At 39.0% G+C, this 18,034-nt stretch overlaps 1 protein-coding gene across 2 annotated transcripts in view; it reads right to left on the bottom strand.

Annotated features, from left to right (window-relative positions):
* Window positions 1-711: 711 nt before the first annotated feature.
* The window catches only part of KCND2 (potassium voltage-gated channel subfamily D member 2), a 263,386-nt gene continuing 246,063 nt past the window's right edge, over window positions 712-18,034 (bottom strand). For both annotated transcript variants that reach the window (XM_077178982.1, XM_054631854.2), the window contains exons 4-7: window positions 10,609-10,707; window positions 8,940-9,035; window positions 5,740-5,987; window positions 712-3,908 (exon numbers count right to left, since the gene is read on the bottom strand). In XM_077178982.1, the coding sequence (XP_077035097.1) occupies window positions 3,731-3,908; window positions 5,740-5,987; window positions 8,940-9,035; window positions 10,609-10,707 (621 nt within the window). In that variant the 3' untranslated portion in view covers window positions 712-3,730. The remainder of the gene's footprint in view (window positions 3,909-5,739; window positions 5,988-8,939; window positions 9,036-10,608; window positions 10,708-18,034) is intronic.

The raw sequence follows: 18,034 nt of genomic DNA, 5'->3' as shown, positions 1-18,034 counted from the left end.
TGAAAGCCTTCTTTTGGTAGCCAGGATGCTTCCACCAAGAGTATATCCACAACTTCAAAAGGTAAAGTGTACGTTTTCAGTTTGCCTTCTGTGGCTATTTTATGAGAGCACAGTTGTTATCAAAAATGCTCTGGGATAGCTCACAGACAGGTGTTATCTGTTATCTTTCCCCACCACCCAGTGCAGCGAGCTCCTCACAGAGGCAGCCATCAGGTGCGCCAGGGTTGATCAACATCATCTGCACCTAGTTACCCTAGTTACATCATTAGTGATCCATGGTGTGTTGCTACCTGCTCTTAGACTACAAAAAGTTTGATCTTCTCTGTGCACTCATATTTTATCAAGGGAATTTGATAGCGGGTATGAGAAGTCCAGCAGAGCAGTTTGGTTTTTGGATGTACATAAGGGACATTTTTTAAAATACAGATAAAGAGGTTGAGTTTATACTGCTGGAAGTGTTCAAACTGCTGCTCCAATTTTCTCTGCTGCTGCAGGCTGGGAAGTGAAAGGTGATGGCTGGTCCCTCAGGAGAAGGGCAACTCTGCAGTGGAGCTGTGGCATCCTGGCCTTGATGGTTCTAGTATGGTTAAGATACACTCATGTCTTGTCTGGAATTACTGTCTAGGATATTTGCTGACTTCATATTAAGTGATCCTTCCAAATTATTAGAGGGGAAAAAAAATTTCATTAATAAGTTATTGCAAAACCAAGTTGACCCGTTCAAGCATGCAGATGTTTTATTTAAATATTCCTCAAATGTCTATTTATTCAGCATAACACGTGTATTATGCTGCCTTCTGAAATACGATATATGACTGTCAAACGAAATTGTCAAAACAACAATCTTGGTTTCTTTGTATGATACACAGAAATAATTACATTTCATGTACAGTACAGATGCATTTTACACAGTCATCAACAGTCATTCACTACCAAAACAGCATTTAAATCACCTAAAACACCAAAAAAATGTGTATTTCCCAAATTCAGAATAAATTAATGGTTTTGCATGTGACATATGGAAATAGGAGACAAGACTGGAATTCTGGAAAATCATACTAAATCATCTCTTAAGCTGCATTTTAAAAATGAAAGTACAAGTTGCTTCAGGGGTATAACTGTTATGCAAGTGTATTGCTGTAGTGTGTTCCTTCTAGAGCCTATGAACAGGAGAATAAAGAGCTTTTAAAAGACACATGACCTGATGGAGTCAGTAGGTTTCCTGGGTTGTGTGTAGTCTGTACCAAAGTAGGTTTAGTAACTGCCCCTTTTCATTTTTTAGCTGATATAACGAGTCATGAATTACCACATGACATAAAGAAGTTGTTGCAGTTTGCTGACATCAAGGCAGTTTTTATATCAATAAATGTTTGGGAAAAGGTGGGGACCAAGTATGAGTAACCATGCGTAGAAGTAGGATGCAAGTACAAAAACTGGTGTGTTCTGCCTCTCCTTTGAATCCATTAAAGTTTATGTAACCTACCAGCTTCAGCAGATCTGCTGCAGGGTGGAAGAGAGAGCAGTGCTGGGTAGTGGACGTAGGCAGGGCTGCTCAGAAGGAGCCCTTCCTCTGGCTCAGAGCACAGCCCATGCTTCTGCTCTCTGATGCTTGAAAGAAATGCAGAAGTTCAGTTTACAATGAGTAAATCTTTCTGATTTGAAAAAAAAAAATTGGGAAGTTAATTGCAAATTAACCAAGACTGCATTAATTTCAGAGTAAGTAAATGATAAGGTAAAAGAGTAATGAATGGCATTATCTACTCTTTTTACTTGCAGTTTAATTCTAATATGTGATGCTGTATTTTGGTGTATATACTGTAGCATGATAGTCTATCATCTACTCTTCACTGTTGACAGGTAGAGAGAAAGACCAGTATTTGTGTGCAAGAAAAAGTGTATCATCAGCAAGTTTCAGTTTTTAGTGGGTATTTTAATGTAAATTTTCAGGTCAGTAGAATGCTAGCAAATACTATACTGAAACATACACTACTCAAACTATTAAATAACTGTGTTAATCATTTATTGTAATGGCATCTAATGCACTGAGCGTTTTGATTTATATGCATATTTTATTTTGCAGACATGCAATTATTTCTGATCCAGTGTTTTTGATGTATATATGTATGTATTGATATGCACATATTCTGTGTATATTTGATGTATACGATGTATGGTATGTCATGAATATAAGAAGCATTATGATACATCTAATGTACTGTCATGAAGAAAAATTACACTTTTTTATCAGAAAGGTTTCTGATAATATCAATGTCTTTTATAAATGAAGCCAAGAAGCCTTAACTTGTAAAGCCTTCATATTAGCTTTTAGGCCTGCCCATGTAGGCAAATTCCAATTGAAATCAATTATATTTTTATAGCTTTGGGACTCAATCCATTATTCTATCATTGTTCGTAGGTAATTGAATATTTTTCACACAATATAAATTCTCAAACAAGTTTTAAGATGCAAGTTTAACAGATAATTACAAAAAGAATTTAGTCATCATTTTTACTGAATATCTTTCAGTGTCTTCCAGTGTAGCTAATACTCTGGATGCTGCAGGACGTAAGAAAGGAACCATTTGGAGACAAGTGTTAGCTGATCCCCAAAACACATTTTTTGGTAATTTTAATTTAAATAGGATTGCTCTTGTAGCAGTTAACTGTGACAAGAAGTTTGCTCTGAAAATACAGAAGTAGACAAGTTGTCTATGGAAGAATAGACTGTTGATTCATCAGTGTCCTTGAAATCCCAAATGATACAGGTATGTTGGAGTGGGCAATGAAGTGTCAGAGAAATAGAGAGCAGTGAACAAAAGGAGCAATGACTGAATAGCAATTTGTGGTGCAGTTTGGCTGTAAGATTATTTAAATGTTTGCCATTAGAAGTTTATAGTGTAGATGAAGTTGTGTAAAATACCTTAAAAAAAATCCTGATTCCTGATACAACAGGTGTACAATGACTTATTGCAGTTGTAACAGTACCTAGGAAGCAAGATAAAACAATAGTAAATATTGAACTAACTGAACACCTTTAGTTCACTAATGAGTGTTTGAGTAAGAAATACTGCATTTTTCAAAGGGAAGTTATTTGTACAACTACCATGGAACATTAACAATCAGCTTGTTGTAAGTGCACGGAAATGCCCCTTTCTACAGTATTATTTTATCATGCCTAATCTGAAAAACAACAAAAGTAAACTGAGATCACAGCTTCAAATAATTTCAGCATGCATTATGGTTGTAGTTCTTTCAGTCAGTACAAACATATTTCATATGAGCATTTTCTCATTCATTTTTTGACAGTTCTTCAACAAGTTTGTGGTTTATTAACAGGGAAAAAAAAGACATGTTATCAAAATGTTTCTTGTTGGTTTGCATTCAGCAGGAACATAGGTTTCTATTTTTTCGTTTGTGTTTTTTTCTAAAAAGAGCTTTCATGATAAGAAGAAGCATCAATGGGGACATTTCATTGTGCTCATATAGTAAGTCACAGAAGATTCCACCGCGCATCAGTTCGGACAGGGGGTAAGAAACTCCTTTTGGTTCACACCCTATGACACCAAACCCACAAAGTTTATTTCTCCTGAACCTCTTGCTCTGCGGCCACTGGCACACTCGTCAAGGGGCGTTGTCTTTGTCAGCTCTCTCATTCCTCACGACTCGTTTTTCACTGCTCGAGCTCAGCTTGCAAGTGGTCTTTATGCTAATTTATAAATAATTCTTTGTTTTATAATGCAGATACTCTGACAATGTTTCCTCCCGAGTACTCGGGAGAGTCTGGCCTATCATCTCCTTCAGGTGTGGTGACTGGAGGTGTTGGGATGCTGATTATTGCTGTAGTGACGTAAGGCTGCTCACAGTTTAGTTTAACGCACTCTTCCACTTTGGCATTTAAGCTGGAACGGCTGGAGGAAGAAACAAAAATCCGTGAAGAATGAAAGTCCACGTTACCACAAACCTCCTGAGCCTGATTCCATTCCCTCAGCCAGCCATCTCTATCCTGCCCCACTGGAGAGCTCTGAGTACAGAGCAGCACCACCCCACTGTACCCCAGCAGCAGATGGTCCACGGCTATGCTCATGTCCATGTCCCTTTCTCCCTTCCTTCCCACCATTTCAGCACTTCTCAGCCATCACCTGTGTTTCTGGACAGAGGAACCATTGCAAAGCTAGCATAGCCAAGTTGCTTACTATGCAGGAAAGTGGAAACTAAGGGCCAGTCCAAGTCTCCTGCATATTCCTCAATACCATGCTTATTTAATAACATTTGGATATTAGGACTAGTTTCTTCACTGAAATGGCTGTCAGACATTGGAACAGGCTGCCAAGGGAAGTGGTTTACCCTTGGAAATGTTCAAAAGGAATGTAGATGTGGCCCTTGGAAATGTCATTTAGTGGTGAACATGGTGGTGCCAGGTTAATAACTGGCTCCAATGATCTTGGAGGGCTTTTCCAACCCTAGTGGTTCTGTGATTCTGTGTATATTCTGTTTTTACACAATGGTAAGGCACTCTATTATATGCACTAATTAAATTTGTGTTAATATGTTCATGGAGTTGCTGCAGTACCTCCTCAAAGTAAAAGACTTGAAAAACTCAGACTATTTCAAGGTGAAACCAGCATTTTATGCTTGTGTTTTTGTTTTCGAGCACAAAGCTGCTGCTTTTTGTTTTTATATACATGGCATCTGGAAGTATGGTGCAGGCACGTCCTCTAGCAGAAAAAGAATGGATCCAGGTATTTCCATAGTATTTCTGATAATCCATAGTATTTCCTGAAAAACTAAGATAGATTTGAGCTTGGTGCTGGCCAGGAGGTTTCATTGCATAACAGCTGAAAATCTTTAGTAGTTTGAAGAGTTCCAAGCTGTTGGACTGTTCACAGAAGTGAAATCCAAATGTAATAACTATACAAAGGAAGCTACTCAAAATGTGGCTTAAGAAGACAATCTCTATAGGAACTTGTACTGAAAATGCTTCTTTATTAAAGGGTGGCATATGTGAGATCAATAGAAAACACTTCTGCATCTTCTGGGACCTTTGCTGTGTTTTCAGAGGTGATATTTGGATATATGTAAAAGCCAAATAGTTTACTTTTGAGAGTACAGGGACATTCAATAAATTACACACTCTTAAACTGCACTTACCTCACTTTTGTAATAACTCCTCAAACAAGGAAATACATTTTTCTTATCCATTTCATATTTTTTTATTTAGAAGAGTTTTCCTTATGACTATTACACTTAGGACCCTGGGAATCAGTTATATTTCTCTGCTCTGCAGAAATGCAAGGAAGTCTCATTTCATATGCCTCTGAACCAAGAAGGGACAGACAGAGCACTTGCTCATCTCGTATATCTGTGTGAAATTTTTTTTTTATGGACTTGTCCATAGGATAGAACATTTGGTGCTCTATTTTACGTGGGGTAAAACATGGATGCTGTTTGCTGCGAATAGGGCATGGTAGTTTGTGAGGAGGGCCTGAGAGGGCAGAAATGGATAGAGAGGGAGACTATTCTATTATTTTGGATTATGTTGGAGACTATTTCCATTATTTTGGATTAAGCTTGAAGCAAAAGAAGCCCAGAATATTTCAGTAGCAGTTCCTCTTTTTAGATGAGTATTGGACTCTCATCTTCAGCCTCACCGCCTGCCTACGGAGGCCACAGCCCCTTTGCATCAGTTCCCTAACAAAGCCAGGGGCCTCAGCCCTGGGTGTGCCCATGCACATGAAGTACCTGTTGGACAGGGGTGTCCTCTCCACACATCTGATCTGGATGGTGCTGAGCTCCTGCACGCTGCCGGGGCGGCTGCCGCTGACGGCGGTGTTGGGGATGCGGTACGTCTTCTTGTGCCGCCGCGAGCAGCACGTGCCCGTCACGCCTGGCTGCGACGACAGAGAGGGGCTGTGGCTCGGGGGCCTGTTCACTGTAGAAACCTCCATGCAGCTCTCCTCGTAGACTTGCTCATCCACAAACTCGTGGTTCTAGCCCAGAGGGATCCAACAAAGGGACAAAGCACACACAGGAAGATAATTGAAGTGAACATATTAATCGTGATTGTTTAACGGCTTAAATTGACACAACTGAACAAACTGGGAAAGTTAGCTTATTCTTGATTACAGTGTTTAGCCCATATTAGTCTGGGCTGAATACCAATACAAATGTAAACACTGGAACAAAATTAACAAGAAAATGTTAATCTAAATTATTTTGCAAAATAGCATGTGGTTGTAGTGTATTTTGCATTATAAATATCTGTACAATCTTTGAAGTGCCACAAAGTAGAGGATTATGTTTATTAATAAAATGCAAGAGGTGCTTTTGTAAACACTCTAAATGTCAGTTGAAAATAAGTAAGATTCCTTATATTGAACTATAATATAATAAAATTGATAAATATTTTCCAGATAAGTTTATAAGACTTCCTTTTGAACTATATCTTAGAAATCAGGATCTGAAACAGCATTTTTGAGGTATGCATCTATCTAAAAGAAAGAACATTTAAACAAATAGTAATTTTGATTAGAGGAGATGAGATAGTTATTTGAAAGCATCCAAAAAGTTCCTATTTACTGTAGTGGACGTATGAAAAGCAGTTTAGAGGACTGAGCATTTTAGTCAAATGAAGTCCTCTTTATTCAAGCAGTCTTCACTTGGTCCCAGGAAAGACAGTAGTTTTATAGGGTGGTCACAAATATGAATCCAAATCCACTCAAATAACCAGTTTACATTAATTAACCAAGTAATTAGGGAGTATTTCACACCCAGCCACAATTCCCACACTTTCTATACACGCAAAAGAGCGTGAAATAGTGGTGTTACTTATGGTGGCAAGGGAGGGGAGGAGATGCAGGGGAGTGGGACAAGTTTTTATACTTATTCTAAACTAGGCAGAGATTGAAATATGTTTGCATGCAGTTTGAGAAAGCCTCCTTTTTCACGAAAACTCTTTCCATTTACTGCTGGAGTTAGTCTGTGTATCCTGACAGTGTTTTAGAGGAATTGTTTAAGGAGCATTTTCTGGATTATTTTACACTCTACTTACTCTCACATCAATTTTGTCAGCCTGTTGCATTTTTGTGTATTAGAATGAGGTAAATTACTTTTCCCCTAAAAAATTTTGCTCTAATTGGAAAGATGCTGATGTTTTTCAGAATTGCCATATGGGGTCAATATAAAATATGTGAACAAAGTAAAGAGAATAACAACTCTGGCCAAATGTTTGCAACAAATGGAAATACCTTTATAGGCATAACATTTTTATTTCCATTTTTTCTGTTCTTCACTCAGACATATGTTTGTGTGAATTAAGAGGTGTTGAAGAATGTAAATTTCAAGTGACAAGGAAAAAAAGAACTTGCTTGACAAATGACTTTTATAAGGCATATGTCAGTCACAGTCAAGATTTTGAATATGATCACACAGTAGGCATAAAATTCAGAGAGAAAAATAACCTAATTGCTCTTGTGAGATTACATTCAGGGGCTTGCAGTATGTTTGCCAAGAACTCTGTTATTTGTCTGATTAAAAGTAATTTTGTGCTTCCTAAAACCTTTATGGAGCAATGATTAAAGAGTTTTATTGACTGAACTTTTAATATAGAGTTGAAACATTTTGAAATGCTATAATGGCACAAGTTAATTGATTTAATTATACTTATTAATTAACTGTTCCTAAATTAGCTAAAAGTAATTTGTAAAATATATTTTTTAGTGCAATTAGTTTCATTATTAATGCAATCTTCACAGAAGTCCATAACATTGCCTACTCTGCATTTATGAGGGTGGGTGAGATCTTATCCTATTGACTTTTCAGTGACAGAAAAGAAAATATGCCTTTTCTCAGTATCATGATGGTTATACCACAAAGGATGGTGAGAGTCTTAAGAAGACACACCACCCTTCCTGTCCTACAACGAACCAGAAACTTGTCAGATTCCAAATGCTGAGGGGCCAAAATATCAAAAATTTTGGCCCCTAAAATATTAGGAATGCATCATCTCCAGAATACAGTTTGGAACTGCTGCATATATTTTTGTGTTAATATATCATAGGAGCTCAGGGCCAGTAGCAGAACCCAACAGAAGGAATGAAGAATGTGGATTCAAGAAAAAAGATAATACTTGCTTTACAGACTTCATTTTTTAAAGAAAAATTAAAAAAAAAAAAGTTTTAGACTCCTCCATTATGATTAGAGGAAAGGTGAAACTTTGGGAGGTGAATTGAGCTCCTACCAAATAAATAGAATTTTTTTTCCATTATTTCTATGAAAGTTTTACAAGACCTGTGGTTATTACTTAGATTTTTAAATATGTTTGCAATATTCTACTGTGGAAAAATTTTAAAGGCAAATTGCTATTATCAGGTTCTTGTACAAAATGTCTCCAAAAGTTTCAAAAGGACCCAGCAAGAATCTTAGCAAAACAAACCACAGTGTGCTCTGAATAGCAAGTAAAATGTTCTGTCCTACAGCACATTTTATAAAATTATTACTTCTAAAGTAAGAATGAAGGAGACATAAACACAACAAGCATATGGGTGATGTATTGCTAATTGACATAACAACTGGGCCCTTTTATTTCAAAGACATGCTGTCAAAAGGAGAACATTAAATTCCACACATATATCGGGTTTTAATATATCAAAATTTAGCAATGTTTGTTGCGGGAAAAATTTTAAGTCTTTGTTGTTTGTTTGTTTTGGGAGGGGGTATTTTTTTTTTTTTGAGATTCACAGTGATCTCCATCAAATATAGCAGAAGTTACATCTCTCTTATTTATATGCATTGGGTATAAAGCCTTACAATAAGATAAAATGGCTTTTCTTCCTAGCTAGCTGCTTTAATATAAAGGCTCATTAATTAGAAAAGAGAACTGGAAACATTCAAAACCAGGCTGGTGTTGCAATTCTCAGGAAAACACAGCTCTCTTTTCTTACCGTAGTTTTTTCCAGGCAGTGAAGCAGGTGGTGGTGCTGTGTTTCAAAGGAAGAGCCAGATTTTCCAACAAAGGCCTGTTCTTCTTCATTGGAGGACTGTTGATACATAAAACTCTGTATTATTCTCAGTTTTGAACAAGAGGGTTCTTATCCAAACATTTGATCAGAGCTAATCTGGATTGTACATGGTAGCGTAACTGCAACGCTTCGTCTACAAAGTGTACCAAAAATTATTTTGCACCTTAATTTGCTTTTGCTTTTTTTTTTTTAATCAAACTATTTTCCTTCCTTCCCTTGCACCTCCTTTTAAATGTTTTCGTCTTAGATCTTTTATGCATGGATAAAATAGAACTATTTACAAGTGCAATCAACACATAAGCTTTGAATGTTGGATCAACACATGTTTAAAATTTTAATCGATTTAAGTTACAGTAAAATATTTGTTCTTCCTGAGAATATGCCTCATTTGAAGAAAACTAAAAATAGCTGTCCTCCCAGGATCACTTCATAGCACTAAAGAATTTGTGGTATTGCTGCTTACACAAAAATTCATGTCAGTGATCCTAATCTACTGGGTTTAGAAAGTGTATAGCAAATGTTACTGACATAGAATGAAGAATTAAGTAGAAAGCATCCACTGTTTATTAATTGCTTTCATAATTATTCATTAGAAAGCAAAAAACCAAATAGGGGAGGAAGTGGGATAATAGAAAAGAATATAATTCAGCCATGGGATAGTTGAAATCTGCATGGTAATTAAGCTATTTTGTGTCTTTTTCATTCAAATATTTGAGTTCTTTCAAGCAGAAGAGGAAACAAGGGCTCTGACTGCTCATCTCTCATGCTAGACAGGACAGATAGACAGACAGCCACTTCCTCCTCTTCTGGCTATAGGTTTAAGTATCCGGCTGTTTAACATGTATTGAGCAGAAAGGGCACAGAGGAATAAAAGCCTTCCTGTATTCCTCAGGGAATAGCCTAGATGCCAGAAAATGGCAGGGATTAAAAACCACTCTGTCTTCAGTCTTTCTAGGCTGGGTACAGCTTTGAGCAGCCAAGGGCTGCCTCCCAGAAGCGTGGGTGGTCACTGTGGATCCCAGTCCCAGCTGCTGGTCCTGGCTTCTGTGGCAGGGGGGAGCAGGGAATTTACTTCAGATAACATTAGATTATAATGCATCTGAGGTAATCACCAAGATTCTCCCTTAAACCCAAGTAGGTGCTTTGAGGGAACACTTCACTCTGCAACAGCCCTCTCTGCAAACAGTATTCAAGAGCTGCCTTTTCCTTTACTGATGATGAAACCTGGTTTTGTCACCCATGTTTAAACCTGTTTAAAGCCAAGTGAGATTAATCCAACCCACCTCCTAAGAGGCAAATACTCTGTACTTTCCTTAATGAGGTCTTCTACAGGATCTAACTCCAAAAACATGGGTTACATTGAATCCAGCATTTCTATCTGGACATTTCCCTCATCTCTTAATACCCCACCATCAATTCTCACAACTTCCTTTAATGGTAGTAATTGTCCAGTTTATCCTTCCTTAATCTACCTCTAAAGAGAACATTGCCCAGAGCCCCAAGGTGACTCACCCTGGTGATAAGTAGAATAAGCTACTGCTGGGCTGTCATTAAGTGGTTACTCCAGAGGTGGGGGGAACACAAACATTACCTGCTGCAGCTGGTTACTCAGCAAGCCATTCCGTTTGCTCTGCATGTAGGCATTAGCGCTCCCGCTCTTGGCGGCGCGGATCCGGGCGAGCCTGGCTTTCTGTGAAAACACACCAAGTGAAGAGTGCCATTTGTACTCACAGCCATTACCCTGTTTGTCTAAAACTGCTAATTGGAATCAGCTGCTTATGAATACCAATCTCACAGTGACTGACAGACTGCACTGCATCCATCCTCCAGGTGGAGCAAATCACAAGTGTCTTCCCATTTAAAATGTATTTGGTAGGAGTTTTTATTTGCTTGCATGTATCAGCTACCAAGAACAAGGACTTTGGAGAAGGGATTAGACAGATCAGTATGGAAGTGCTGCCTTTTTTGGTTCTGCATTGCTGCAACTGCCACTTCTTATGTCTTGTGGGGCAGAAACATGGACATCCATTTCAGTTGCTATTGCCGTGAAAATCTCTTTAAAGGGAAATAAACAGTTCAGAAAAAATGTAACATTGTGACATCTATGAGTGGGTTTCACAGAGTCTTCTGGGTTTTTGGAGTACCAAAATGTAATATTGCTTTTATGCTGTCTCCCAGTTGCATTCCTGAATATTTGCCAGGCCATTTTAAAATCATAGAATGGTTTAGGTTGGAAGGGGCCTTAAAGGTCATCAGTTCCAAACCCCAACCATGGGCAGAGATTCCATGCACTACATCAGGTGGCTCAGGGCCCCATTCAGCCTGGCCTTTAACACTTTCAGGAGTGGGGCAGCACAACTTCTCTGGCAACCTGTTTCTGTGCCTCATTGCCCCCTTAATAAAGAATCTCTTGCCAACATCTAATACAAACCTACCCTCTTTCAAATCAAGAGCACTGCACCTTGTCGTGTCACTGTCTGCCTGTATAAGAAATCTCTCTCCCTCCTTTCTCTAAGTCCCTTTTAGGTACTGGAAGGCTGCTTTAAAGTCTCCCTGGAGACACCTCTTCTCCAGGCTGAACAACGCCAGCTCTCAGCCTGTCTTCACAGGAGAGATGCTCCAGCCCTTGGATTATCTCTGTGGCCCTCCTCTGGACCTGCTCTAACAGGTCCATGTCTTTCTTGAGCTGAGGACTCCAGAGCTGGATGCAGCCCTCCAGGTGGGGTCTCACCAGGGCAGAGTAGAGTGGGAGAGCCCCTCCCTTGCCCTCCTGGCCGTGCTGCTTTGGATGCAGCCCAGGATGAGGTTGGCTTTCTGGGCTGTGAATGCACAGTGCTGGCTCATCTTCAGCTTTTCATCCACGAGGACTCCCAGGTTCTTCTCCGCAGGACTGCTCTCAATTGCCTCCTCTGCCAGCCTGTACTCATATGTGGAATTGTCCTGACCCAGGTGCAAGCCCTTTGCACTTGAATTTTTTGATTTTTCATGAAGTTTTCATGGGCCTACTTTTCAAGTTTGTCCAGGTCCCTCTGGAAGGCAACTCTTCCTTCTGTTGTGCCAACTGCATTGCTCACCTTTGTGTCATCTGCAGACTTGCTGAGGCTCACCTGATCTCACTGCTGATGTCATTGATGAACATATTGAAGGGCACCAGTCCCAAGACAAAGCCCTGAAAGACACCTCTCCTCACCAGCCTCCACCTACCCCTTCATCTCTGTCAGTATAACCAGACTTAATATTTATCATATTTGGTCATAGACTGTTCACAACCTGATTTTTCAGAGACTGCAGGTATCAATTACTGAGAGAAATTTCTGATTTCTCAGGTGAGCCTCATTGCTTGTGAAGGTGACTTTAATCCAGAGTAGAAGGAAGCTCATGAGTGACAGACATTTTTCATCCACTGAATTTTGTACAACACACAGAACACAGAATTAGGGGAAAGCATGAAGAGTGGACTCTCTCAACCATTAATGTAGAAAACAGAAGCTTTTATGGAATTACTAGGATGGCATCCTGGTTCTCTATTTTTTGTGGCTTGTTACATGTGTAAGATGGAATCTGGGTTTGTCTTCATGGTTAGATTTCTGATTCTGAAAGCTAAATGCCTAGCAGCATCTGGAATTAAATGGCTGCTGAAGCACAGGAGATTCAGTAAAGCGCTTGAAAATCCAACTTTGATATAGTAGTAGGGATTTTCATATCTGATATTTAAGTTGTGGACATTTTAAAAAAATAGAGAGAGTATTTTCCCCCTTTCCCCAAATTTCTGTGACATTAAATGTCAGTATGTGCTTAGAGAGGGACGCAGCCCAGTCACTGCAGCCACCAGATCTTTCTGGCATGATGATTAATAATTAACTGACTTAGAGGAATGGCTCAACACCACATTTCTTTGCACTCACAGCCTCAAACTCACAGATCTTCTCAAAAGCAAGCCAAGGAATTTATGACAGCTAACAGCTAACATGGCTGAAATCTGGCTTATGCTATGTCATGCATTTGTTATCATTTAATTGTTCTGAAAGAAAATAAAGTAATGCTCTACATGTGAGCATCCTTGAGCCAAAAAGCTCACATAAGATGCTATTGATTTATTTTGTGATATATTGCCCATTTTAAGATAACACATTTGTTTATTGACTTTCTTGGTGACCATAGCTTTTCCAGCAATGCAGTTAATGCATCTTCTTTTAATGGTAAGGAGAAAAGATCCCTGATGACCTGGCCTGGGGTTCCCAGGAGCCAGCAGTGTGGGGAACTGTTCCAGCTCCCACCCTCTTGCTCACTTGGGCTCTTAGGTGGAGCATCCAGGGCTGCCAGCCCAGCAGGGGGCTCAGTGCTCAGAAAATAGGCTGTTTTCTAAATAGTGCTCCTGTGATGCAGCCCCAGCAGGCTGGGTTGAAGGGTGGGGGAAGGAGTTTTACCTGCACCACAGAATAGTCATGGGCTGGGACAAGTGCACTTGGTTATGTTCATAAATATATAAAAGTTTAGTCTTAGGAGCTCGAGATGCTTTAGAGGAGTTTCATAAATAAGTGATTTCAGTCACAATATTTTAGCTGTGGTACTTTTTAGTCTGCTCTTTATACATGGAGATTCATTAGATTTAATGAACAGACATTTAACACACATTAGTTCTGCTTTTCCTTTTAGCATGCATATTCATTTTCTCTTTAGTGATTGAAGTAATAATTATGGCACAGCATCGTTTAATAAAGAAATATGAAAAACATAACAGTCCATCAGACTATCTTAATATATCAGTGCCATGACACATATAATATGAAGGTTGTACTTTCCATGTGAAGATTTAAAATTGCTTTGCAAGTATGAATTTATTGCATCTTAGAAAGCTTTTGTGAGCTAGAAAGTAATAGTATACATCTTTCCAGCTGAGACTCATTCAGATGGCCTGAATTTATATCATTTACCAAAGAGAAGACAGTAAATCTGAGAGGAAGAGAGGAAGCAGATATTGTGGCCTCCATGTTTATATTTCAGCTTAGAGAAAATACTGCAGAAACTGGAGGTGTTTACAAATCTGTTAAAGTGATAAGATTTATTTTCAGTGCTTCTGCCTGATTTATATATGAGCCTGGAGCATGAGCAGTCTAGTGACTTCTCACATTTCCTATCAAGGCATCATTAAAAGCTCATGTCATCCACAGGATTTTAAGGGCTGTGTGCTGGGGATAGAACTCCCATGAAAGGCATCAAAATGATGTGATGACATCAGGAAAACTGTGGTTACAGAAGTGCTGCATTGTCCTTTAGTGTGCATTTTCTGTCATGTATAACAGAATGGGAGTGACAACTGCCTCTTTCAACCACTTCAAAGCCCTTCCTAACCCTCCTCTTTCATAAAATATCTAGGGAAAAAAAAGAAAGTATTAAGTTCTCCTAAAGTAGATGATATCTTTGCTATGAAGATTTCCTGTGTATGAAACTTTGGTAATTTTTACATGGTCTAGGACTAAAAGAATGGTCTAGGATTTTGGTAATTTTTACATGGTCTAGGACTAAAAAAATGTAGATGAAATATAGTTCTTTGGCATATTTTAGTGAAATTCAACCCAAATAATCTCATCTCCATTCTTCCTAAGAAGTTGATGACCAGCTGTAATTTTTCCCACATCCCTTGTATTTGCACTGAACTTCTCTTTTAAATGCATGTCTTTTTGTTTTCTAGCTTCGAATTTTACAGCATAGAATTGGATCTTTGTACAGGGCTGCATTCACAGAAACCTCACAAAGGGAATTCACTGTTATTCAACAACATTTAGCTCTGTCAGTTTTAGAAATATAAACATTTATTTTCACAAGGTTATAAGTAGAGCTAAATGTAGCACTGTGGGGTATTTGCAACATCCAGCTTTTGACACTCAGATGCCCTCAGCTGTCCAGCTATTTTAAGAGAATGATTTCATCAGGAAGGTTTTAGGACAGGACTTACGGTGGTACTGGGAATAATTTCTGGCAAAATTCTCTTCAACTTTCTGTGCAAGAAGCCAGGGTAGCCCAGGTAATTTAGTACTTAACTCCTGTTGGCTCTTGCTGCTCTCCAGGTTACATAATTGTTTTACTATGAAAACTCAAAAGTTATTAATTACTTACCTTTTAGTTATTATTGTTTAATAATTTTGTACATTTAAAATATTAAAATTCCTTCACAGTCATTCTGTGCACAGCCTTTGGTCAGGACAGAGCTGGTTTTCTTCACAGGAGCTAGTATGGGGCTGTGTTTTGGATTTGTGCTGAAAACAGTGTTTACAATTCAGGGATGTTTAAGTTACTGCTGCACAGTGCTTGCACAGAGCCAAGGCCTTTTCTGCTCCTCCAAGTGTCACTTTTACCTTTCTGATTTTCACCCCATCCTTCTGGGAAGGAGAGTGAGCAGCAGGGTGGGCTTTATCTGCCTGCCTGTGCTCAACCACAACACTGGCTCCTGGAACAAGGGTGAATGTTGTCCAAAAAAATCAGTTACATTTTTGTTTATATAATATTTCTTGGTTTGGTGTTTCATAAATCCACCCTGTGTGTTTGTTTTTAAGTGAAAAATCATGCCTACATTTCATGCTCTGATTGTCTAATTTTCAGTAATTGCAAATGATTGATTTCATATTAGCTGACAATGATTTGCATGACATCAATATGTAACAGAGAGGAAAATGCTGTTTACTTTGCACATTAATGGACATGGAATTAAATAAGGTTCATACATTTCTTGAGTGGTGCCTTGCTTTCACAATCTATTTAAATTATTGTTCAATAAACACTAGTTCTACATGCTTTTTTTTTTTTTTTGCTAAACTCAAAAATCCTGGATAAGTTACTGTTAGTTATATTTCTGCAATACTCCTGATATTAATAGCTTGTCTCATATAAAGAAGTCAAAATGGCTAGCAGGGTTTCCTACTGCAAACACAGTTCTAGCCTTCCAGATGCTGTTAAGCAGTTGTTGCAGTTTATCCTAGAGCTATTTATAATTAGCTAGTAACTGATTATTCATAACTGACAGATAAATGCATCATGTACAATTAATAAATAGCAAAGCCAAGCCAATCTTCAGGATATATTTTGCTTTCTGAAGGTAGAAGACGATCCTTGCATGAAAGATTCCGGTTGAATTTTATGTCTAAAGTAAAATTTTGGAGCTGATTATGGTTGTTGGGCTGTTCTGTTGAGCCATCATGCAAAGTCACTCCAGTACTCTAGAAAGTGCTTGGGCAACTAATACTAAGGCTCTTTTGTTCCTCAGGTAATGAACAGCACTGGGCAGATGTACTGCACTCAGGCACTTGTTGGCCAAGAGGACACAAGGCTCTTCCTCCCAAAGACACGTATGGAAAAGGCACATAGCAAGGCATGCTTCATTCAGGGTATGAAGGACTTTATAATCATAATTGCTGCTGCAATTATGGGTCCAAGCTGCCATGGAGTGGCCAGACAGCTTCCAAGAGAGAAACTTTGCCTCCTCCTGTCTCTTCCCTGGGCTGGTAGTCATCCCAGTGAACATGACACTGTGAGTGTCCTGCCAAACCTTAGCCCTTGCTACCTATCACATACAACACAGGAAATCATATCCAACCCTGCCTAAACCTTCTTGTCCCTTCCCTTCCCTTCCCTTCCCTTCCCTTCCCTTCCCTTCCCTTCCCTTCCCTTCCCTTCCCTTCCCTTCCCTTCCCTTCCCTTCCCTTCCCTTCCCTTCCCTTCCCTTCCCTTCCCTTCCCTTCCCTTCCCTTCCCTTCCCTTCCCTTCCCTTCCCTTCCCTTCCCTTCCCTTCCCTTCCCTTCCCTTCCCTTCCCTTCCCTCTTCATTTCCCCTCCTCTCCTTGCCTTTATACAAGACAAGACAACTGTCATTAACTTTGCCCAAAGTTAATGGGCAACCAAAATAACAACCTCTTGAAGTTGTCTCTAGCTGAGAAAATCTCCACAAATAGCATTTTTCAAAACTGTCTCAGTACTGATAAAACTGTTTGAGAAGAAGGCACAGTAAGACTCCAGGGCATAATTATTTATGCCCTGAATTTCAATGTCTAGTTTGGATTATTTATTCATCCATTTCCTGTCAGGATAGGCCAGATCCTTGGACCTTACTATCTGATAGAAAACAATGTTTTCATAAGCACAGATGATTTTTCCCTTCTTTTCCCCCACCCTCTGTCTGTTTTTGTTTATACTGATTGCAAGGGGTTTCCTGTACTGCAGCAGAAAGCTGGCTTATGCTGCCAACATTTTCTGTATTACAGACTGGGATTTCATGGCAATTACAACAATGTATTTTTATGATTGGAAGCAGGAGCTTCCTTTAAAATCCATTCAAAATGCAATGGTGTATAAATAAATTTCTCTCTTCCATCTTCTCCCAAGCATTAATGTGCAGTGTCTTTTTGCCAAAAACAAACAAGTGGAATTGTCTAATCTTGAATAACTGAAGAACTCAGTAAGTGCATGAAATGATGGTTGCATGGCTCTTAACAATCCTAATGTAAGTGACAATATTTTTCTGCTGTAAATTGTCAGTGCTTCTGGAACTAGATTTCAACTCTTCAGCAAAAAAACTTTCTCTTCAGTTTCCTTCCAGCCTAAGTGTTTTGCTGTTTCTGAAGTCTGTCTTGATTAAACTTCTGTGTGAGGTGTTGATAAAGTTGCTCAATTCAAAGGTACAACTGGCTCAGTCCAATGGAAGCTGTTGCAGCCAGCAGGAGGTACCACTGCCTGCAGGGGTTTGTACTGCTCTCCGTGAAACAGCACCTTCTTAAGGCTTATATTCTGCAGCCTCAGAGAACAGAAACAAGTTCAGTGCCTAGGGAAACATTTATTTTAGAAAATGGTGTAAAGCCTCGATTGTATTGAATGAAGAAGGAATTTCAAACTTCAATAATGTGACCTTTTTGCCTGAATATTCTTTTACAATGTAGTAGAAACCCCCTGTGAAATGCAAGGCTATATTTTATGGCTAAATATGGACTATACACTACCCATGAAGTGCTCTTTGTTGATTTTTCTTTT

This window comes from Agelaius phoeniceus, chromosome 5 (assembly GCF_051311805.1).
Source record: "Agelaius phoeniceus isolate bAgePho1 chromosome 5, bAgePho1.hap1, whole genome shotgun sequence".
Lineage (NCBI taxonomy): Eukaryota > Metazoa > Chordata > Aves > Passeriformes > Icteridae > Agelaius > Agelaius phoeniceus.
This window is presented reverse-complemented; position numbering and strand designations above follow the sequence as displayed.